Genomic DNA, 24,523 nt, shown 5'->3' on the forward strand with positions numbered 1-24,523 from the left:
TCCACTGCACTCCAGCCCAGGTAACAGAGCAAGACTCTGTCTCAAAATAATAATAATCATCATCATCATCTAGCATGTTAGTAATTGCCTGTACAATATCCTTTGAACATGAAAAAGTATGTGCAATGAAAAGCCTTGTAGAGTAACTGAAACTCTCATTTTTCTAGGCCCAAATCTCTCAAATCTCCATCTTACATTCTGCAGTTTCCTGACAGAACCATGATGTCTTTCACTATCAGGCCTTCCCACACACTGCTCTCGCTGCCTAAAATTCCTGTCCTTCAACTTCTGCCCAATGGACACAACTTTCCAACTCTTCTTAGGCAGCTTCACCTGAGTTTCAAACAGCTTTGACTGACCCTTCACCTTCCAAGTCTAGGTAAAGTACCCATCAAATATAATAGCATGTGAGTTTCATGCCACTGTGTTCTAACTCATATTTCTAACAGATTAGTTTTATTTATTTTTGAAATTTGTGCAGTATAGTTATGTTAAACTTACCTGACGAGTTGCTGACAAATTTGACATCCTGGAAGGCATCTATTGAACATAAAAAGGTAAATAAATTATTTCAGGGGAAAAACTTTCTGATTTTAAACTGAAGTATATAAAATACATAAAGTACAAAACAAAGAAAAATTATATACCTAGCTTAATTTTTCAGTAGATACCATAGATCACGTATACCTTGATTTACAATTCAAGTAACTTTTTTAACTGAGTTTCAATATTTTTAATATAATTAGTTGTGATATAAAATCCAGAAACTATGAAAGACCGACTGATTTAACTACATAAAAATACAACACTTATATGTGGCAAAAATCTGTCAGTAATAAAGTCTAAAGACAAACAGAAAAAAAAAAATGGCAAAGGGTTAGTTCCCTAATATATAAAGAGCTTCCTCAAATCAATTTTTCTCTCTTTTCTGAGACAGAGTTTCACTCTTGTCGCCCAGGCTGGGGTGCAATGGCGTGATCTAGGCTCACTGCAACCTCTGCCTTCCGGGTTCAAGCAATTCTCCTGCCTCAGCCTCCTATGTAGCTGGGATTACAGGTGTGCACCACCACATCTAGCTAATTTTGTTTTATTTTTATTTTTATTTTTTTTGAGACAGAGTTTCTTTCTGTCACCCAGGCCGCTGGAGTGCAGTGGAACAGTCTCGGCTCACTGCAATCTCCACCTTCCAGGTTCAAGTGATTCCTCTGCCTCAGCCTCCTGAGCAGCTGGGATTACAGGCACGTGCCACCATGCCTGGCTGATTTTTGTATTTTTAGTGGAGACAGGGTTTCATCATATTGGCCAGGCTGGTCTTGAACTCCTGACCTCAGGTGATCTGCCCGCCTCGGTCTCCCAAAGTGCTGGGATTAGAGGCGTGAGCCACTGCGTCCAGCAAATCAATTTTTTAAGATCCAATATTATAAAGGAAAACTAAATGAACAGATAGTTCATAGTGAAAACACACATATAAAAAGATTATTTGATTACAAAAGATTTTTAAAGCATATTTTAAGATCCTATCTTGGCCGGATATGGTGGGCCACACCTGTAATTGCAACACTCTGGGAGGCGCAGGTGAATTGCTCGAGTCCAGGAGCTTAAGACCAGCCTGGGCAACAAGGCGAAACTCCGTCTCTACAAAAAAATATAGTGGTACAGGCCTATAGTCCTAGCTACTAGGGAGGTTGAGGTGGGAGGATTCCTTGAGCACAGGAGGTCGAAGCTAAAGTGAGCCATGATCATGCCCCACTGCACTCCAGCCTGGGAGAAAGAGCGAGAAACTGTCTCCAAAAAAAAAAAGACACTATCTTGGTGACAATAGAGAGAGAGTCTGGTATCTGTGGGTGAGAGTATATATTTACATAATCCTTATGGAAGGCCATTTGGCAATACCCGTCAAAATAAAAAACACTGACTCTCACACACTAATTCCAGTTCTACAAGCATAGGCTAAAACACATCTGCAGTATACATATAAAATGAAAATTGTACAAGGTACAACTGTACTGCAGCACTTTTTTTCCCTAACAGCCAAAAGAAAAAGTGAAAATACCTAAAATGTTCAATAAGGGATTACTAAAACAAATTGTAATTCAGACATAATTAAATAGGTTGCAACAATTAAGAACAAATTAGTGGCCGGGCGCGGTGGCTCACGCCTGTTAATCCCAGCACTTCGGGAGGTCAAGGCAGGCAGATCATGAGGTCAGGAGATGGAGACCATCCTGGCTAACGTGGTGAAACCCCGTCTCTACTAAAAATACAAAAAATTAGCTGGGCATGGTGGCAGGTGCCTGTAATCCCAGCTACTCAGGAGGCTGAGGCAAGAGAACGGCCTGAACCCAGGAGGTGGAGCTTGCAGTGAGACTGCACCACTGCACTCCAGCCTGATCGACAGAGCGAGACTCCATCTCAAAAAAAAAAAAAAAAAAAGAACAAACTAGTGATCGCCAAGATAAGTTACAGACACAGTGGGCTACACTATATATCTTAAAGGTGGAAGCAGGATAATCATCTGCTTGGACATGCAAAGACTATATCTAACTTTCTGGAAGACATTCCAAGGAATGGATAACATCAGATTTTTTATTAGCAAGGTAAACTTGTAGCTAAAGCACAGTAGTGGAAAGGAGACTTTCACTTATAGCATTTGGTACCTTTTAAATTATGAACCAAGAGTGAATTATTAAGTCATATAAAATTAAGAGTTCAACTAGTGTAGAAAGAAGTGACCAACTACCTGTTTGTAAATTACGTCTCATATGAATGGTTAAAGGTGGGGACACTTAGTAACAGCTTTGGATTTCTTTAATACCTTGAGTGCTTTTATTACTTCTATTGCAAAGTGGAATTAGTAAAACTATAGAAAATAAACTCCTTAATAATAAAATCTTTTTTTTTTTTTTTGAGACAGAGTCTCACTCTGTCACTGAGGCTGGAGTGCAGTGGCACCTTGTCAGCTCACTGCAACCTCCATCTCCTGGGTTCAAACAACTCTCCTGCCTTAGCCTCCTGAGGAGCTGGGATTACAGGTGCCCACCACCACGCCCAGCTAGTTTTTATATTTTCAGTAGAGACAGGGTTTCACCATGTTGGCCAGGCTGGTCTCAAACTTCTGACCTCAGGTGATCCACTCATCTCAGCCTCCCAAAGTGCTGGGATTACAGGCATGAGCCACCGCACCTGACCAACAAAATCTATTTTTTTAATAAAGCAAAACAACAATTTCTCTGGAAGAAAAACAGTATTTTATTTTAGAACTGGAACACTGAATTACGGAGGCTTAAATACTAATCCCATCTTTATGAACAGCCATGTGACTTGGGAAATGTCATTTATCCTCTTGTTGAGAAATGCGGTATGATGTTGTAATAAAACATATCTTTAATAAGTAGTAAGAAATCAGAATAAATCATAGAATCTAATGATTGGAAGAGATGTTAAGATTATCTGTTTTAATGATCCAAAAAGAACTAATCAAAAAAATTTACAGAATTTATTAAAAAATTGAGAGATATTTAAAAAACTTAAAATATTTTCTCAATAGTAAATAAATGCAAATTTAAAATATATACTATTATAATTACTGTCAATTAAAAATAAATAAATGTATGCCAGGCGCGGTGGCTCACTTTGGGAGGCTGAGGCAGGCAGATTATCTGAGGTCAGCAGTTCGAGACCAGCCTGATCAACATGGTGAAACCCCATCTATACTAAAAATAAAAAAAATTACCTGGTCGTGGTGGCACATGCCTATAGTCCCAGCTACTCAGGTGGCTGAGGCAGGAGAATCACCTGAACCTGGAAGGCAGACTTTGCTCACCTCAGTCTCCCAAAGTGCTGGAATTATAGGCATGAGCCACCATGCTCAGCTTAAAAAAAATATATATATATATATATCTATGTATACCTTTTTCTACTTACCACGTTTTCTTGACGGTGATGGAAAATGTTACTCTAGTCATTACTTAGTAAAGCAGACAATCTCATTCACTACTGGGTGATCATTTATATTGCTTTAATACTTTTGAAAAGATTTTGGCATTACATAACCTAAGGGGGGAAAATCTTAAATACAAAAAGGTTTTATCCACAAAGATCTTCATTGTGGCCTAATTTAAATTTAAAGTGGCTAAAAATTGAAAAAAACTAAATTGACCAATAGGAGAATAGGCATATAAATGGTGGTATACACAATAACAGAATATTAACTACCATTCTTTTTTTTTTTTTTTTTGAGATGGAGTTTCACTCTTGTTACCCAGGCTGGAGTGCAGCAACGTGGATCTCAGCTCACTACAACCTCTGCCTTCCAGTGTCAAGTGATTCTCCTGCCTTAGCCTCCCAAGTAGCTGGGATGACAGGTGCCTGCAACCACGTCTGGCTAATTTTGTATTTTTAGCAGAGAAGGTGTTTCACCACGTTGGCTAGGCTGGTCTCAAACTCCTGACCTCGTGATCCGCCCACCTCGGCCTCCCAAAGTGCTGGGATTACAGGCGTGAGCCACTGCACCAGGACTATTACTACCATTCTTATAAAATATCCGTAGTATGAAAAGCAGGTACAACATTTTGCATATAGACTGAATGTAGCAATACTTTAAAACAAAAACAATACACTGAGAAAAAGCCAAAAATAAAACCACCAAATGTTATTAATAATGACAATCTTAATGTATTAAAACTCTAACTATTGATCGAACTTTGTTTCTCAAAAGTTTTTAAAATGTATCATGCACATTACACTTTCAATGGAAATGTGTGTGTTGGGAAAGATTCATTCAAAGTTAGAATTTTTTAAAATGTTAAAGAGAAATTTTAAAAATTAAATTATGTAAATTTACATTTATATAATTTAACGAAAGGTTTTGGAAATGCTATTCGACAAATATTTACTACGTACCCACTATAAACAAGAACAGTGACATATTCTATAATATAAAGGGACATCAGTTAATAAAAATTGTCTATTTAAGCTATGTTTTTCTAAGAGTTATATATCTAATAGAAATGAAAGTTGCAGAGAAGGCAAATGGGTAGAGAACACAGTGTGATAGGAGATGGAAAAGGAAAGAAGATTCAAAAATCTTGCAAATACTTTTGTCAATTAATTTTCATTTTTTCTAAGTGCCCATGAAGAGAAGTGCTCCATAGGTTAGGAAATAACTACATCTTATATTTCCTTGTTTAAGTTTTTTTTTATCTTTAGGCCTCAGAAAAAAAAAAAAAAAAATTTGCTGGGTGCGGTGGCTCACACCTGTAATCCCAGAACTCTGAGAGGCCAAGAGAGGTGGATGACCTCAGGTCGGGAGTTCAAGATCAGACTGGCCAACATAGTAAAACCCTGTATACTAAAAATACAAAAACTAGGGCCGGGCGTGGTGGCTCACGCCTGTAATCCCAGCACTTTGGGAGACGGAGGCGGGTGGATCACGAGGTCAGGAGATTGAGACCATCCTAGCTAACACGGTGAAACCTAGTCTTTACTAAAAATACAAAAAATTAGCCAGGTGTGGTGGCATACGCCTGTAGTCCCAGCTACTCGGAAGGCTGAGGCAAGAGAATCGCTTAAACCTGGAAAGCAGAGGTTGCAGTGAGCCGAGATTGCGCCATTGCACTCCAGCGTGGGCAACAGAGCAAGACTCCGTCTCAAAACAAACAAACAAACAAACAAAAAACTAGCCAGGTGTGGTGGTGCACGCCTGTAATCCCAGCTACTCAGGAGACTGAGGCAGGAGAATCACTTGAACCCAGAAGGCGGAGGTTACAGCAAGCTGATATCACACCACTGCACTCCAGCCTGGGCGACAGAGCAAGACTCTGTTTCAAAAAAAAAAAAAAAAAAGTTAAAAGAATATTTTTGGCAAATATGCTTAAGTAAATATTTCATGAGCTCAACTTTTTCTTTAGTTACTAAGTTAATATCCTTTAATTTTATTTTTTTTCTATTATCAAAGTCATTTCAGAGACCAAAGACACAGACACCTATAGTCTCTGACAATGGATTTTCCAGTAAATAATGATCTATATCCATATATTGGCAAATAAAAAGAATGACTATTAGGTTCATATTGCTTTCTTCAACATGAACCATAGTGTTGGATACTCAGTAGATGCCCAATAAATACACAAATTTAAGTTTGAAGTATCAGTGAATCCGTTAAAAAAATAAAAAAGAGAGAGAGAGTCTTAACTGCCTTACCTTTGTAAAACACTACACTATGATCTGAGGGAGTTTAGAGATGGAGGAACACTTCAAGGAAGAGATTATATGCTGTAAATGGCATTAAGAACTCCAAAATACTGATTTTCAATGCTGTTTCTTCCTCCCAATCCTTCCCAAATTAAATGATTAGCAGTAACTATAAAAAGTAACAGTAACTACAAATAATGTATTTAGTAGTTTTTGTTTCCAAAAAAGAAATAGCAATATAATTTACACTAAAATTTCTAGAAGATCCCAGAAGCAACAAAGGTGTGCTTACCTGTGAGGGTCCTTGGAACTTGGTATAATATATACACATTCCCTCTTGGTCAAAGTGCTTTCTATCCAGGATTTCTGGGACTAAAACAAAATGTTTTAAAGAATTGTTTAAGTTAACCCACTAAATAAGAAGGAAACAATTTCATGATAAAAACATAAACTTTTTTTTTTTTTTTTTTGAGACAGAGTTTTGCTCTTGTTGCCCAAACTGGAGTGCAATGGTGTGATCTTGGCTCATCATAACCTCCACCTCCCAGGTTCAAGTGATTCTCCCGCTTCAGCCTCCTGAGTAGTTGGGATTACAGGCATGCGCCACCACAACCAGATAATTTTGTATTTGTTTATTAATAGAGACAGGGTTTCTCCATGTTGGTCAGGCTGGCCTCAAACTCCCGACCTCAGGTGATCTGCCCGCCTCGGCCTCCAAAAGTGTTGGGATTACAGGCGTGAGCCACCATGCCCAGCCCATAAACACTCCTATACTACATAATTTTTTATTTACTATTCATTACATACTATAGTCTGAAGATGGCACCCCAAAACATCAGAATAATTCCATTTAAATCCCAAGTGACTTAGATTATTAAATCAACAGTACTGTGAAGACACTATTGCTTCAAATAGTCAAAGAGGAGGGAAGCCAAGTTTGAGATTGCCACTGTGAACCAAAAACCTTAAGAGGGGCTGGTATTATTCTAGGATATGAGCCATTTAAAAGACAACTAGCTGGGCACAGTAGCTCACACTTGTAATCCCAACATTTTGGGAGTCAAGGTGAGAGGATCGTTTTAGCCACCGAAGTCAAGGGTAGCCTGGAAAACATGGTGAAACCCCATCTCTACCAAAAGCTAAAAAGTTAGCCAGGTGTGGTGATGTGCTCCTGTAGTCCCAGCTACTTGGAAGTCTGAAGCCAGGCGTGGTGGTGCACGCCTGTAATCCCAACTACACAGGAAGCTGAGGCAGGAGAATCACTTGAACTCCGGAGGTGGAGGCTGCAGTGAGCCGAGGTCATGCCAGTGCACTCCAGCCTGGGCAACAGAGTGAGACTCTGTCTCACAAAGAAAAGTAAAAAAAAAAAAAAAAAAAAAAAAATCCACGCTGGGCGCAGCTTTAAAAGTCTTATCTGAGATTCCTTATGGGACAGAGTTCCATCAAAGCCAATTTCAAAAGCCTATGTGAAAAATAATTATTCTTGCTGCACTTTATACAGATAATCTGGCCAAGTATAACAAAGCAAATCGGTCATACTATAATTTGTCTTTAGTAAAAATGGGACATTGGAGAGAGAAAAAAATTGTTTTTTGAGAACTATGGTACACCCGTCAGTAGATTCTGGTCTCATCAGTTGTTTTTGAGTTTTTTTCCTGCAATTTAGGCTGACCTTGCTTTCTCCTGTGAACCAATCAGTGATCTCTGACTGAAGTGCAGAAAAAAAAAGAGGGATGGATAATGTAAAAATCTGGATCAATATTCTAATTCTGGGCACATAATGGAATCAGTGATTCCATATCAGTGTGGTTCCGACAGTTGCCAGTTCATGGAAAGTCTTCTAATTTAGTTTACTTGGGATAGTTTTACTTATTTTGCTTTACTGTTATGGAATATATTGCTGTTGTACTCTTTATACAGGAATGCAGGATAAGCTTACTAAATGTTTTATTAAACACTTATTAATCTTTCAGATATCACGTTTTGTCAGAACTCAGTTATGGATGATCCTCAGCAAACTGATGCATTCTGAATGAGCGCCTCTCTACCACGGACACAAGAGACCTTAATAATTAGGCAGGAATATCATCACCCCATTCAGCAAGAAGAAGTTACAAAAGGTAGATCTTCGTCCCTCTACAACCCTTAGGATGAAGGATTCTCTTATAAACAAGGGGGGGAACGTCAGAGGTGTTTAAACCAGAGTGACTCCATCTTGAATAGGGGCTGAGTAAAATAAGGCTGAGAGACCTGTTAGGCTGCATTCCCAGTAGGTTAGGCATTCTAAGTCACAGGATGAGATGGGAGTTCAACATAAGATACAGGCCATAAAGACTATGCTGATAAAACAGTTTGCAGTAAAAAAAGCTAGCCAAAACCCACCAAAACCAAGATGGCAACAAGAGTAGACCTCTGGTTTTCCTCACTGCTCATTATATGCTAATTATAATGTATCAGCATGCTAAAAGACACTCTAACCAGCACCATGACAGTTTACAGATGCCATGGTAATATCCAGAAGTTACCCCATATAGTCTAAAAAGGGGAGGAATCCTCAGTTCTGGGAACTGCCCACCCCTTTCCCAGAAAATTCATTAATAATCCACTCCTTGCTTAGCATATAATCAAGAAATAACCTCAGGACTGCTCAACCTATGGGGTAACCATTCTTTTGTTTATTTACTTTCCTAATAAACTTGCGTTCCCTTTACTGTAAAAAGAAAGAAAAGGAAAGGAAAGGAAAGAAAAGAGAGAGAGAAAGAGAGAGGGAGGGAGGGAGGGAAGGGGAAAGAAAGCAAGAAAATAATAATGAGGATACCATCAACAACTCTGTGCCAAAACGTGTCAAAACATGTTAAGTAGGCCAGGTGCAGTAGCTCTTGCCTGTAACCTTAGCACTTTGGGAGGCCAATGAGGGCAGATTGCTGGAGCTCAGGAATTTGAGACCAGAGAAAAGGGGGCTACTATACATTGTGGAATGGCTAAATCGAGCTAATTATCATACACATTGCCTCACATACTATTTTTTTGTGGTGAGACCACTTAAAATATACTCTTAGTATTTTTCAAGAATACACTGTTATTTACTATAGTCACCATGTTGTACAAAAGATTTCTTGAAATTATTCCTCCCAACTGAAATTTTGTATCCTTTGACCAACATTTCCCCAGTAATCCCCACCCACCCAAGTCTCTGATAACCACCATTCTACTCTCCACCCGGAAATTGAACTTTTATCAGTTCACTTTTTCAGATTCTACATAGATGTGAGACCATGTGGTATCTGTTTTTCTGTTCCTGGCTTATTTCACTGAACATAATGTCCTCCAGGCCTATCCAGGTCACAAAAAACAGAATTTCCTTAAGATTGAATGATATTCCCTTGTGCAAACTGTCATGTGCCACATAACAACACTGAGGTCAATGATGGACTGCATATTTAACAGTGGTCCCTTAAGATTATAAGGGAGCTGAAAAATTCCTATTGCAGGCTGGGTGCAATGGCTCACACCTGTAATCCCAGCATCTTGCCACGGGAGGAGGAGATGAGAGGACTGCTTGAGGCCAGGAGTTCAAGACCAACCTAGGCAGCATAATGAGATCCTGTCTCTACAACAGTTTTTGTTTTTTTTTAATTAGCCAGGCATGTTGGTGCCTGCCTATAGTCCCAACTACCTGGGAAGCTGAGGCGGGAGGATCACTTGAGCCCAGGAGTTTGAGGAAGGTTCATCTGAGCTCAGGAGTTTGAGGTTAAAGTAAGCTATGACCACGTCACTACACATCAGCCTGGGTGAGAGAACTGGTCTCGAAAAAAAAAAAAACTCCTATGGCCTACTAACATCATAGCCATCATAAGTTCATAGCTCAAGGACTACTTGGGTATTTGTTTTGATACTGGTGTAAACAAACCTGCACTGCCAGTTGCATAAAAGTATAGCATATACAATTGTGTACAGTACATAATACTTTGTAATGATAATAAATGACTATGTTACTGATTTATGTATTTACTAGACTATGCTTTTTATGGTTAGAGTGTACTCCTACCTATTTTTGTTTTTTGTTTCTCTTTTTGAAACAGTCTCACTCTGTCACCCAGGCTGGAGTGCAGTGGCATGATCTTGGCTCACTGCAACCTCCGCCTCCCGGGTTCACACTATTCTCCTGCCTCAGCCTCCTGAGTATCTGGGACTACAGGCACCCACCACCACGCCCGGCTAATTTTTTGTATCTTTAGTAGAGACGGGGTTTTTCCATGTTGGTGAGGCTGGTCTCAAACTCCCAACCTCAGGTGATTCACCCGCCTCAGCCCCCCAAAGTGCTGGGATTACAGGCATGAGCTACTGTACCTGACCTAGACTGGGTCTTTTTAAAAAAAATATATTAACCACTGTCTTTTGTTTATTTTCAAGACAGGGCCTTGCTCTGTCACCCAGGCTGGATGGAGTGCAGTGGCACAATCAGCTCACTACAGCCTCAACCTTCTGGACTCAAGTGATGCTCCTGCCTCAGCCTCTCGAGTAGCTAGGAATACAGGCACATGCCACCATGCCTGGCTATTTTTTTTTTTTAGAAATGGGGTCTCACTATGTTGTCCAGGCTGGTCTCAAGCAATTCTTCTACTTCAGTCTCCCAAGTAGCTGGGAATACAGGCATGGGCCACTGTGCCTTTTTTTTTTTTTTTTTTTGGGATGGAGTTTCGCTCCTGTCTTCCAGTCTGGAGTGCAATGGTGCAATTTCAGCTCACTGCAACCTGTGCCTCCCAGGTTCGAGTGACTCTCTTGCCTCAGCCTCCTGAGTAGATGGAATTACAGACACCCACCCCATGCCCAGCTAATTTTTTTTTTTTTTTTTTGAGATGGAGTCTTGCTCTGTCGCCAAGTTGGAGTGCAGTGGCACAGCCTTGGTTCACTGCAACCTCTGCCTCTCGGGTTCAAGTGATTCCCCTGCCTCAGCCTCTCGAGTAGCTGGGACGACAGGCGCACACCCCCACACCCAGCTAATTTTTTGTATTTTAGTAGAGACAGGGTTTCACCATGTTGGCCAGGCTGGTCTCAGTCTCCTGACTTTGTGATCTGCCCACCTCAGCCTCCCAAAGTGCTGAGATTATAGGCGTGAGCCACCCTGCCCAGCCACCCAGCTAATTTTTGTATTTTTAGTAGAGATGGGGTTTCACCATGTTGGTCAGGCTTTTCTTGAACTCCTGACCTCAGGTGATCCACCTGCCTCCGCTTCCCAAAGTGTTGGGATTACAGGCATGAGCCATGGCGCCCAGCCAGTGCCTGGTTTCTAATAAATTTTTGGTGTCACAATTTATATGTTTTTGTATTATGTATCTGTTAACAAATTATTCTTGCTATTATTTTTAATGGTTTTTATCTTTTAACCTTCATACTAAAAATACAAATGATTTTCATACCACCATTACGGCATTAGAGTATTCTAAATTAACTGTACTTACATTTACCAGTAAGTTTTATACTTTTCATATTCTTTTTGTTACTAATTAGCAACCCTGTCTTTCAGCTTGAAGAAATTCTGTTAGCGTTTCTTGTAACACAGGTCTAGTGGTATGAACTCTGAGTTTTGGTTTGGGAAAATCTTCATCTCTCCTTCCTTTCTGAAGGACAGCTGTGCCAGGTACAGTATTCTTGGTTGATGGGTTTTTTTTTTTTCCCCTTCAATACTTTGAATATATCGTCCCCTCTACTACATCTCATAGTAGTTTTGGGTTTTTCCAAGAGCTGGAAACCAGAGTTGTTTCTCATTGGCAAATCCACCCAAAACTTTAGCAAACAATTTGCTAAAAGTCACTTAAATTGTGTCACTCCTATACGCACAGATTTTTACTAAATTTTATGTCTATAGGGACATACAATGACATTAGCATGTTTCAAGAAAATCTCCTGGCCAGGCACGGTGGCTCATGTCTGTAATCCTAACACTTTGGGAAGCCGAGGCAGGTAGATTACCTGAGGTCAGGAATTTGAGACCAGCCTGGCCAACATGCTGAAACCCTGTCTCTACTAAAAATACAAAAATTAGCTGGGCATGGTGGCAGGTGCCTGTAATCGCAGCTACTCAGAAGGCTGAGGCAGGAGAATCGACTGAACCCAGGACACAGAGGTTGCAGTGAGTCAAGATTACGCCATTGCACTCTAGCCTAGGCGACAAAAGCAAAACTCCATTTCAAAAAAAAAAAAAAGAAAATTTCCTATAGCTTTCCAAAGTACCTCATTCACCAATTTCGTTTATTTCAAAAACTTACTACCTTTCATTCTGTTTATGTAACAGACAAATGTAAGTATATTCTTCCCACACATAGCATTCTCATCATTTACAGCCTTCACTTGTTACACAGAAATTGGCTTCACAAACTCAACATTCACATACCCCAACTGAAAGCTGTAAATATGACCTAATGATAAAAAAAAGTTTTTACAGTTTTTGAAATTCTAAGTTTCTGCTCTGCCATCAGTCACCCAATCAAATATGCCCTAGTTATAAATACATACAAAAATTCCTAGTTTTTTACACTTTGCTGTTTGTTCTACTGCTAGGCTGCACTACCAAATTTTACCAAGAGGTGGCAAACTACAAACACAAATCTGAAAATTCCTACATTTGTATGTTCCAAGTAATGTAAAAAGGAACTATATCCGCAGAATGCTAGCAGAGGAGGGAATCTTAAAGATCAGTTGGTGATCTTCAGTAGTTAAACAGTACAGATTCTGGAATTAGACTGATCTAAGATCCCAGCTCTGCTGTTTACTATGTGTGCAACCTTGTTCAAGTTTCAGAACCTCTTTTTGCTTCCTTACGTGTAAAACAGGGTAACAACAGTACTTACCTCACAATGTTGCTCTGATGATTAAATAAAATGATCCATGTAAGTTGTTTTAGCACAATGCATGCCACATAGTCAAATTTCAACTATGATGGTGATCACTTCAAAATTCCTTGAATTATAAATTTTTATACCAGTCTACCAGCAATAAGGGACACGTATTACAAGTAAACCTAAGCACATCTCACTCTCTAAACAAATCACTACCAGCATATCCTTCCTGCCTAGATGCTGCTAGCAAAAATTTGGGGAAAAAATTAAAGATTCCTAAAAAATTCTGCTATTAAGGTAACATGTGGAAATCAAAGTTTTTTTTAACAAATAAATACATTCTATGAGTCTACATATTAAAATTAGAAAGAAGATACTAGCTATGGAGAAGTAGGTCCTATTAGGCTAACCATCCCACAGATAACCACCATAAACTCTGGACAAAAGATAAAAAAGAGGCCAGGCACAGTGGCTGACGCTGGTAATCCTAGCACTTTGGGAGGCCAAGATGGGAGGAATGCTTGAGGCCAGGAGTTTGAGACCAGCCTGGTTAACACAGCGAGACCTCATCTCTATCCGTTTAAAAAACATCTTTTTAAATAAAAAGATAAAAAAGACTTGAGGACCAAACGCAAGCAGAAACTAGATGGAGTCTACACTTAGAATAAAAGAATGGTATTGAGTGAGTTTCCCAATTTTTAAGGCTTTTTTGCCTGAAGACGGTCCCCATCCTATGTCTCGTGAACAGCTAAATACCAATAGAAATCCCACAGTCTTACTGACTTATAGAACCAGAATACCTACTCAGTGCAAGGTGAAAACAGCAGCTGGAAAGTGATGGGAAAGTTTCTCCAAGAGTCAAGAAAAGGAATCCTAAATACTTCATATTAACTCTACACAAATCTCTCGCTGACCCATGAAGAACGTACACATGGGGCAGCAGCCCAGCTAACTAAAATAACTGAGTAGATATTCCTGCTGCCCATTGTAGGAGAGACAGTTTGGAGTTTGAGTACAATAACTGTTTTAGCTTGGGATGCCACAACAAACACCACACAGACTTGGTGGGATAACAACTGAAATAAATTTTCTCGGCCGGGCGCGGTGGCTCAAGCCTGTAATCCCAGCACTTTGGGAGGCCGAGACGGGCGGATCACGAGTTCAGGAGATCGAGACCATCCTGGCTAACACGGTGAAACCCCGTCTCTACTAAAACACAAAAAAAATTAGCCGGGCGAGGTGGCGGGCGCCTGTACTCCCAGCTACTCGGGAGGCTGAGGCAGGAGAATGGCGTGAACCCGGGAGGCGGGGCTTGCAGTGAGCTGAGATCCGGCCACTGCACTCCAGCCTGGGCAACAGAGCTAGACTCCGTCTCAAAAAATAAATAAATAAATAAAAATAAATAAATAAATAAATTTTCTCACAGTTCTGGAGATTGAAACTTCAAGATCAAGATTCCAGGAGGGCCAGTGTCTGATGAGGGCTCTCAGACAGCTGCCTCCTCACTGTGTCTTCACACAGTGAAGAGGGAGTGCATAAGCTCTCCGGTATCTCTTCTTCTTAGGACATAAATCCTATCAGACCCAGGGCCCCATCCTCATGATCTCATCTATCCCTGATTACCTCCATCTCCCAAAGTTCTCATCTCCAAATACCATCACACTGGAGATTAGGGCTTCAAGATATGAATTCTCGGGGAGTGAGGGAGATCACAGGCATTCATTACATAACAACAACAACACACAAACACACACAGAGCAAAGGATTAAAAGAGAACCCAGAGACCGGGCGTGGTGGCTCACACCCATAATCCCAGCACTTTGGGAGGCTGAGGCAGGCAGATCACGAGATCAGAAGTTTAAGACCAGCCTGACCAACATGGTGAAACCCTGTCTCTATTAAAAATACAAAAATCAGTCGGGCGTGGTGTCATGGGCCTGTAATCCCAGCTACTTGGGAGGCTAAGGCAGGAGAACTGCTTGAACCCACAAGGCAGAGGTTGCAGTGAGCTGAGATCATGCCATTGCACTCCAGCCTGGGCAACAGAACAAGACTTCGTATCAAAAAAAAAAAAAAAGATAACCCAGAGCCTCTACTAAGTAACAATCCCAATGTCCAACATATACTCCAAAATGACTAGATATGGTAATAGACAGGAAAATGTGACCCATACTCAAAAGAACGGTAATCAAATTAAAAGAAATTGCCTACTAATAAAATTCATGTGCTCAAGAAAACAAAGTTAAATGACACGAAAGACCTAGAAATTGGCTGGGCACAGTGGCTCACACCTGTAATCCCAGCACTTTGGGAGGCTAAGGCAGGCATATCACGAGGTCAGGAGATCGAGACCAGTCTGACCAATATAGTGAAACCCCATCTCTACTAAAAAAAAAAATACAAAAAATCAGCCAGGCGTGGTGCTGGGCGCCTGTAGTCCTAACTACTCGGGAGGCTGAGGCAGAACGGCGTGAACCCAGGAGGTGGAGTTTGCAGTGAGCCGAGATGTGCCACTGCACTCCAGCCTGGGCAACAGAGTGAGACTCCGTCTCAAAACAAACAAATAAACATAGAAATTCAGAGTTATGTGATAAATTTGTACATGGGTCAACATGCCTGCCAAGGATGACACAGACAATGACAAATAAGACTAGCCTAAAGCAAAATGTTGAGCTGGCACTCTCTGACTTCCCCTATCAGAGTCCAATACATTTGACTTTCTGACACTCTTAGAACCTACTCTCAAGTTTCATTCATATATATATATACGCACATGTAATTTTATTATGTCACAGAGTTCCACTCTTACTCTAAACTGGCTGCCAACTACTCAACTAATTAATAATTAGATATTACTGGCATTTTAGATGCAAACCCTATGAGACAGATTTAAAGATACTATTGAAAAGCATCTATAATTCTGTAACAACTGGTAGAAAAGTTCTATATATTTAAAAACTTAATGCCAGGTGCAGTGGCTCATGCCTGTAATCCCAACACTTTGGGAGGCCAAGGCAGGAGGACCACTCAAGCCAAGGAGTTCAAGATCAACCTGGGCAACAGAGTGAGAAGCCCGTCTCTGCAAAAACAAAAAAAAATTTTTTTTGAGATGAAGTCTCGCTCTGTCACCCAGGCTGGAGTGCAATGGTGCGACCTCAGCTTACTGTAACCTCCACCTCCTGGGTTCAAATGATTCTCCTGCCTCAGCCGCCCAAGTAGCTGGGACTACAGGTGCGTGCCACCACGCATGGCTAATTTTTCTATTTTTAGTAGAGATGGGGTTTCACCATGTTGGCGAGGATGGTCTCAATCTCTTGACCTGGTGATCTACCCACCTCGGCCTTCCAAAGTGCTGAGATTACAGGCGTGAACCACAGTACCCAGGCAAAAATTTTAACTAGCTAGGTTGGTGGTATGGGCCTGTCATTTTAGGTACTTGGGAGGCTGAAGTGGCAAGATCACTTGAGTGTAGAAGGTTGGGAATGCAGTTAAGCCATGATCATGCCACTGCACTCTGACATGGGCAAGAGGGCAAGACACTATCCAAAAAAAAAAGAAAAGAAAACTTGGACATTCACACTGCAAGTAAGCCATATCAACCCATTATCTATCAGTGAGTAGGGTGTTGATACTTTTGTTGATACATTCACGATAGGTTTCTACAGGTTTTATTTTATATATATATATATATATATATATATATTTTTTTTTTTTTTTTTTTGAGACAGAGTCTTATTTTGTCGCCCAGGCTGGGGTGCAGTGGTGCAATCTGGAGTCACTGCAACCTCCATTTCCGGGTTCAACCAATTCTCATGCCTCAGTCTTGCAAGAAGCTGGGATTACAGGTGCACACCACCACGTCCAGCTGATTTTTATATTTTTAGTAGAGACAGGGTTATCCACGTTGGCCAGGCTGGTCTCAAACTCCTGGCCTCAAGCAATCCGCCTGCCTCAGCCTCCCAAAGTACTGGGATTACAGGCGAGAGTCACCATGCCCAGTCTTTTCCTGCTGCTTTTAACAAAGAGTTACACCCATCCAGAAATCTATTTAGCTTAATGACTTTTCTAAACTACTAAGGATTGCCTCAGAGTATGTGTCTCTGCACTTGTCAAAATAAAATGCACGGCCAGGTGGTGGCTCACGCCCGTAATCCCAGCACTTTGGGAGGCGGAGGCAGGTGGATCACTTGAGGTCAGGAGTTCGAGGCCAGCCTGGCCAACATGGTGAAACCCCGTCTCTAATAAAAATATAAATATTAGCTGGGCATGGTGGCAGGTGCTTGTAATCCTAGCTACTTGGGAGGCTGAGAGAGGAGAGTCACTTGAACCCAGGAGACAGAGGCTGCAGGGAGCACCACTGCACTCCAGCCTGGGTGAAAGAGCAAGATTCCATCTCAAAAAATATAAAAATAAAAATAAAATAAAATGCCTACAGACTAATGTGTGTAATCCCAGTACTTTAGGAGGCCAAGGTAGGTAGATCACTTGAGACCAGGAGTTCAAGACCAGCCTGAGCAACATGGCAAAACCCTGTCTCCACTAAAAACACAAATTTTTTAAAAATAAAAATAAAAACCCAAAAAGTAGCCCAATGTGGTGGTGCAACCTGTAACCTCAGCTACTTGGGAAGCTGCAGCAGGAGAACGGCTTGAACCCGGGAGGCGGAGATGCAGTGAGCCAAGATCGCGCCACTGAACTCTAGCCGAATTGACAGAGTGAGACACTCGTCTAAAAAAAAAAAAAAACAGACAACTGAGTTGTAAATTATCTGTCCTGTCCTAAGGTTAATACACAGAAATTTGATAGTAAAGGAAATTCTATTAGATTTCATTATCATTTGAAGAAAATCAAGTACAGCAAACTTTTTAAGTTACAACTTTTTTAAAAAGAACCTTAACTTTTTAAACTAGACATAACATCTGTCATCTGAGGTCTTATAAATATACACATCCCTGAATATCAAAGGCCTTCTCCAAGTTTCTATAGTTTGGCAGGTCAATACCTACTCTACCACTTTTAGTCTTGTGACCGTTGGCAAGTGATTTTTGATTCTCTGCTCTTTATACATAAATAATGGAGAAAACGGTATTGACTTCACAGAGTTTTCCTGAGGGATTAATATATGTAAAGTGCCAGGCGAGGTGGCTCACGCCTGTAATCCCAGCACTTTGGGAGGCCGAGGCGAGTGAATCACGAGGTCAGTTCGAGACCAGCCTGACCAACATGCTGAAACTCCGACTCTACTAAAAATACAAAAATTAGCTGGGCATGGTGGCACACGCCTGTAATCCCAGCTACTCAGGAGGCTGATACAGGAGAATCACTTGAACCCGGGAGGCGGAGGTTGCAATGAGCTGTGATCATGCCATGCACTTCAGCCTGGGTGACCGAGACTGTCTCAAAAAAAAAAAAAAAAAAAAAATATATATATATATATATGTGTGTATGTATATATATAAAGCATTCAGAGCAATGGCCACAACTAAATGCTGACACATGTTAGCTAATGCAAAAATGTGCCTAAAGCCTATTACATACTTCTCTTAGTCCAGAGTATCTTCTGGGTATTGGGTATGACAAATTAGACTAGGAAGACTATCAGTTCATATACTAAAGAGTAATGAATAGCCCTATCTTTCTAGTCTAATTATGTTTCTCCAGTGTCCTCCTAATAGTAATAGAATGCTTCTCAGGTAACTTTCCTCCTGTCATCTCCAGTGTACTACCAAACTGCCAGCAGAAAGCAGAAAACTAAGCCTGTTAAATTTCACTTTGCACATATTTTTCAATCAGTGAACTCTGTCTCAAGGTTGCTATATTATTGATGACTTAGCTCAAAAGCTTTCTGCTCACTTTCCACAAGGAGCTTGGTTTCCAAAGGTTAAGGTTTCCAGAAGTCTAGCCACTGGACAGTTAAGGTGTTACGTTGACATGTTTACACGATGGTAAGAGCAGTAAACAGCATTTCACAGACTTTAATCCTAATATTGCTAATCCTCAGTAACCCTAATATTGCTCCTTAGGTCAAGTACAGAAAAGATTATCATCTGCCTTTTACAGATTGAGAAGATAACAGTGATGCTCATAAAAGACTGTGACAGGCGGTGGCTCACACCTGTAATCCCAGCACTTTGGGAGGCCTATCATGGGTGGGCGGATGATGAGGTCAGGAGTTAGAGACGAGGCTGGCCAACATGGTGACACCCCATCTCTACTAAAAATACAAAAATTATTTAGGCATGGTGGCAGGCACCTGTAATCCCAGCTACTCGAGAGGGTGAGGCAGAAAAATCTCTTGAAACTGGAAGACAGAGATTGCCGTGAGCCGACATCACGCCACCGCACTCCAGCCTGGGTGAAAGAGCAAAACTCAGTCTCAAAAAAAAAAAACAAAAAGACCGTGACCTGGTAAAAATATGTCAAGACTCAAGTCTTGACTTACCAACTTCAAAAAACTGCTTACCTCCACACACCAAAATTCCTTTAACAGGGTTCTAAAATCTCTACATGGTCAGAAAACTAAATACACACTACCAGAAAAACAGGTTAAAAAAATCCAGAGCATGAGGTCAGGAGATAGAGACTAGCCTGGCCAACACGGTAAAACCCCATCTCTACTAAAAATATAAAAATTACCTGGGCATTGTGGTGCGCGCCTGTAATCCCAGTGACTTGGGAGGCTGAGGCAGGAGAATCGCTTGAACCCAGGAGGCGAAGGTTGCAGTGAGCCAAGATCGCACCATTGCACTCCAGCCTGGGTGACAAGAGCGAAACTCCGTCTCAAAAAAAAAAAAAAAAAAAATCCAGAGCAATTTTCTAAATTCAAAATTAACTGCACCAAAAACTCAACAAAATCTCTAAAAGAACTAACAATTTAAATTAGAACTAATCATATTTTTATAAAGTACAAGAGGTCCAATTCTCCAAGTCAAATACTACATTCACATTCAACTAATCTAATAATTGCAAAAGCACCATCTAAAAGTGACACCCATCTTAAGTTCTTTTTATTGATTCACATAAATGACTCAGTTAAAAATCCCATAGTCAGTCCGGGCGCGGTGGCTCACGCCTGTAATCCCAGCGCTTTGGGAGGCCGAGGCGAGCAGATCACAAGGTCAGGAGATCGAGACCATCCTGGCTAACACGGTGAAACCCGTCACTACTAAAAATACAAAAAAATTAGCTGGGCATGGTGGCGGGCGCCTGTAGTTCCAGCTACTCCGGAGGCTGAGGAAGGAGAAGGGCGTGAACCCGGGAGGTGGAGCTTGCAGTGAGCCGAGATTCCCAGCTACTTGGGAGGCTGAGGCTGGAGAATGGCGTGAACCCAGGAGGTGGAGCTTGCAGTGAGCTGAGATTGCGCCACTGCACTCCAGCCTGGGAGACAGAGCTCCGTCTCAAAAAAAAAAAAAAAAAATCCCCATAGTCAAGTAATGTTTATGTCCTAAACTAACCTCAACCACTGAATTTTGCTTCACTGTACCAAACATTTTTTTTTTTTTTTTGAGACAGGGTCTGGTTCTGTTACCCAGACTGTTGTGCAGTGACATGATCTCAGCTCACTGCAACCTCAAGCCATCCTCCCACCTCAGCCTCCCAAGTAGCTGGGACCACAGGTGCACATCACCATGCCCAGCTTTTTTTTTTTTTGGTAGAGACTGGGTTTCACCATCTGTCCCAGGCTAGTCTTGTACTCCTGGGCTCAAGGGATCCACCCGCCTCAGTCTCTCAAAGTGCTAGGATTATAAGCATGAGCCACTGCACTCTGACCCAGGTACCAAACTTAAAGCAGACATTTAACAGGCAGTCACTAAAAAAAAAAACTGCAATTTACTTATATGTTGAAAGATTTCCCAAAAAGAAAGGAGAAAAGGAAACCCAGAATGAAATAATAGATCAATGACAAAACTAAATGGCTACTACAAAAACTATTACATGAGTAACTTATGGGGTACTTCACAACAGAGAGATCAGGCATCAGGCAACACGAATCCACTGGTCAATCTTAACATTAAAAAAAAAAAAAAAAAAAGAAGCCGAGTGCAGTGGCTCACGCCTGTAATCCTAACACTTTGGGAGGCCAAAGTGGATGGATCGCCTGAGGTCAGGAGTTCAAGACCAGCCTGGCCAACATGGCAAACCCTGTCTCTACTAAAAATACAAAAATTAGCCGGGCATGGTGGCAGACGCCCCTAATCCCAGCTTCCAGAGGCTGGGGCAGCAGAATCGCTTGAACCAGGGAGGCAGAGGTTGCAGTAAGCCAGGCACTCCACTCTGGGCAACAAGAGTAAGACTCTGTCCTAAAACAAAACAAAACAAACAACAAAAAAAGAGCAAGACTCCATCTCAAAAACCAAAAAAAGACAGTATTTGCCTCTTAATGTAATGCAATAAAAAGTACATAGTACTATCTATGAATATTGTCAAAGCATGTAACTAGAATCCGATCAAGTCTCTCTCTTTTTTTTTTTTTTTTTGAAACAGAATCTCACCCAGGCTGGAGTGAATGGCACGATCTTGGCTCACTACAACCTCCACCTCCAAGTTCAAGAGATTCTCCTGCCTCAGCCTGATGAGTAGCTGGGATTATAGGCGCTCATCACAATGCCCAGCTAATTTTTGTATTTTTAGTAGAGACGGGGTTTCACCATGTTGGCCAGGCTGGTTTTGAACTCCTGACCCCAAGTGATCCGTGATCAGCCTGTCGCCGCCTCCCAAAGTGTAGGGATTACCGCGCCCTGCCTGATCAAGTTCTTTTTTTTTTTTTTTTTGAGACGGAGTCTCACTCTGTAACCCAGGCTGGAGTGCAGTGGCACCATCTCCGCTCACTGCAACCTCCACCTCCCAGGTTCAAGCTATTCTCCTGCCTTAGCCCCCTGAGTAGCTGGTATTACATGCGAGCGCCACCACGCCCGGCTACTGATCAAGTCTTTAGACTAACTACTAGTTCACAGGAAATAAAGAAAAGACCGGGCAAAATGGGGCCTGTAATCCCAACCTTTGGGAGGCAAGGCAGGCGGATCACCAGAAGTCAGGAGTTCAAGACCACCCTGGCCAATATGGTGAAACCCCGTCTCCACTAAAAATACAAAAATTAGCCAGGTGTCGTGGCTCGCACCTATAGTCCCAGCTACTTGGGAGGCTGAGGCAGAAGAATCACTTGAACCCAGGAGGCGGAGGTTGCAGTCAGCCGAGATCACTACACTGCACTCAGCCTGGGCAACAGAGCGAGACTCCGTCTCAAACAAAAAGAAAAAAGAAAAAAAAAATACAGAAAAAGAAACATGTTACACGACACTACAGGGATGCATTCAACAAAATCCAAACTGATGGAAATTCTACAGGGCAAATGATGGGGGTTTTTTTCCCAACAAATAAATGGCAAACGACACCCCCACACCCCAAGAGAGAAGGTACTAGAGACTGAAAGAGTTACCAACCAAATGCTATCTGCAGAATTATTTGTAACCTGATTCAAACAAATCAACTGACTAAAACAAGAGACAATCAGGGAAATATGCTGAATATTCAATATTAAGCAATTATTCATTTTTAGGTGTGATAATAATATTGTAGTTATGTTAAAAAGTCCTTGTCTTTTTAGACATAAACACAATAAAGTATCCATAAATGACATTTGTCTGGGATTTGCTTTAAAATCATTCCATTGAGGAAAAACAGGAGGAGTAATAGAAGAAATAAAATTCACATGGTTGAAGCTGTTGAAACTGGCCAATGGGTATATATAGTAGTTTATTCTACAATACATCTTCGCATGTTTGAAATCTCCCATGTTGGCCTGGCGTGGTGGTTCACACCTGTAATCCCAGCACTTTCGGAAGCTGAGGTGGGTGGATCACCTGAGGTCAGTTTTTAGAGACTAGCCTGCCAAACATGGTGAAACCCCGTCTCTACTAAAAATGTAAAAATTAGCCGGGCATGGTGGCTACAGTTCCAGCTACTCGGGAGCCTGAGGCAGGAGAATCGCTTGAACCCGGGAGGCAGAGGTTGCAGTGAGCAGAGATCGCGCCACTGCACTCCAGCCTGGGTGACGGAGTGAGACCCTGTCTCAAAACAAACAAACAAACAAAAAGAATAAGGTGGAAAATAGTGGAAGGCACATTATCTATTCAAAGTATTACTACACTTGTGGTATAAGTAAAACTCTTATTTCAGTGTTGTATGGCACTTGAATAGCGTCCAGTGAAAAGCAAACTTGCCGGACTCCAGCAGAGGGAGAGTTGTTTGCACAAAGCCTATTATATTCAAGTACTGATCAAAAATACCTACTCTGCTCTTCATGTCCCTGATGTAAATGACTTTCTTTTTAAGAAATCTTCAAAACTGGTTCCTGAGATCCAAAAATAAAAAGCTCTATCGGAAGCTGCAATGCACCGCCTCCCTCTCTCCATTCCGCACCTTTTGGGTTAAAACACGAACAGCCGTTCTCTGGGGCAACGGATGAGGTAGTTCGACTTAAATCCTGACTGACAGTACATCGTCTTGGTCCCCACAGAAGTCTCCCCCCACCCACCAAAATCCTTAATTCTTGCTAAAGAAAAAAGATCTACTATCAATATTGTCAAATCCCTCCGTTTTGGCTCCAAAAAGGAAATGTACCTGTAGAGTAACCGCTGCACAGCAAACAAGGCACTGCGTGTCCTCTACCCCCTTTTTGCACCCTTCCAGCCCTCCCTCCCTTTTTCCATGCAGAACTTGAGCAGAGCATTTGGCTCCCTTATCTGCCAACAACTGGCGCCAGGAGGACCGTGCTCCCAGGAGATGCGGGGCTTGAAGGCTGAGCGCTGCGTCGGGCGCGCTGCGGCCGCTCAGTTCAGCCCAGCCAAGTAGTCCCCGGCTCGCGCCTCTACCGCCTCGAGAGGCCCTCGCTGGTAGCCGAGTCTCTGCTCAGGGGATTCCCGAGAAGAGATGTCGCGTCGGACTTGCTACCTGCTCCCGCCCCTCACCCCCGAACGAACTGCACACCCGTCCCGCGACCCGTTCCGACAAATCCGGAAGCCTCAAGGCAATTTGGGGGTACTTCGCCGCATGGAACGCAGCTCCCTACAAACTTGCCTGCCAAGTCTCTCCTTTACCGCCCGCAACCCCAGGACCATTCCCCGCCCGGGCCTGCCTGGGTCTAGTACCATTCTCCTCACGGGGCGGACTCCGGAAGGGCAGCAACTCCACCTCCTCCTCCTCCGCGGCCTGTAGCCATCTATCGGGAAGCGTCTCCGGAGGCGGCAGCAGAGGCCGCCGGACAAGGAACGCCCAGGGAAACCTTCTCAGAACTAACTCAGCTCCGACGCTAGCAGCAGAAGCCGAGTCTTTCATAATTGTGCGACCAACTCCTCCGGGTGACTGGCCACAGGGACGCGCCCGCGCCCGCCTCCGCCGGCGACGGGGCTGGGGACGGACCACGTGAGCGGCGCGGCGCGTGCGTCGCCGCCAGCGGGTCGGGTCACGTGAAGGGCGCGCGCTCCCTCGCTTCT

General features: G+C 42.2%; 1 protein-coding gene across 6 annotated transcripts in view; it reads right to left on the bottom strand.

Annotated features, from left to right (window-relative positions):
* Positions 1-24,445, bottom strand: part of TRPM7 (transient receptor potential cation channel subfamily M member 7) — a 119,993-nt gene extending 95,548 nt beyond the window's left edge. For all 6 annotated transcript variants that reach the window (XM_077939403.1, XM_028850915.2, XM_028850914.2 and 3 more), the window contains exons 1-3: positions 24,179-24,445; positions 6,485-6,564; positions 502-540 (exon numbers count right to left, since the gene is read on the bottom strand). In XM_077939403.1, coding sequence (XP_077795529.1) covers positions 502-540; positions 6,485-6,564; positions 24,179-24,181 — 122 coding nt within the window. In that variant the 5' untranslated portion in view covers positions 24,182-24,445. The remainder of the gene's footprint in view (positions 1-501; positions 541-6,484; positions 6,565-24,178) is intronic.
* Positions 24,446-24,523: the final 78 nt, after the last annotated feature.

Source organism: Macaca mulatta, chromosome 7 (genome assembly GCF_049350105.2).
Source record: "Macaca mulatta isolate MMU2019108-1 chromosome 7, T2T-MMU8v2.0, whole genome shotgun sequence".
NCBI lineage: Eukaryota > Metazoa > Chordata > Mammalia > Primates > Cercopithecidae > Macaca > Macaca mulatta.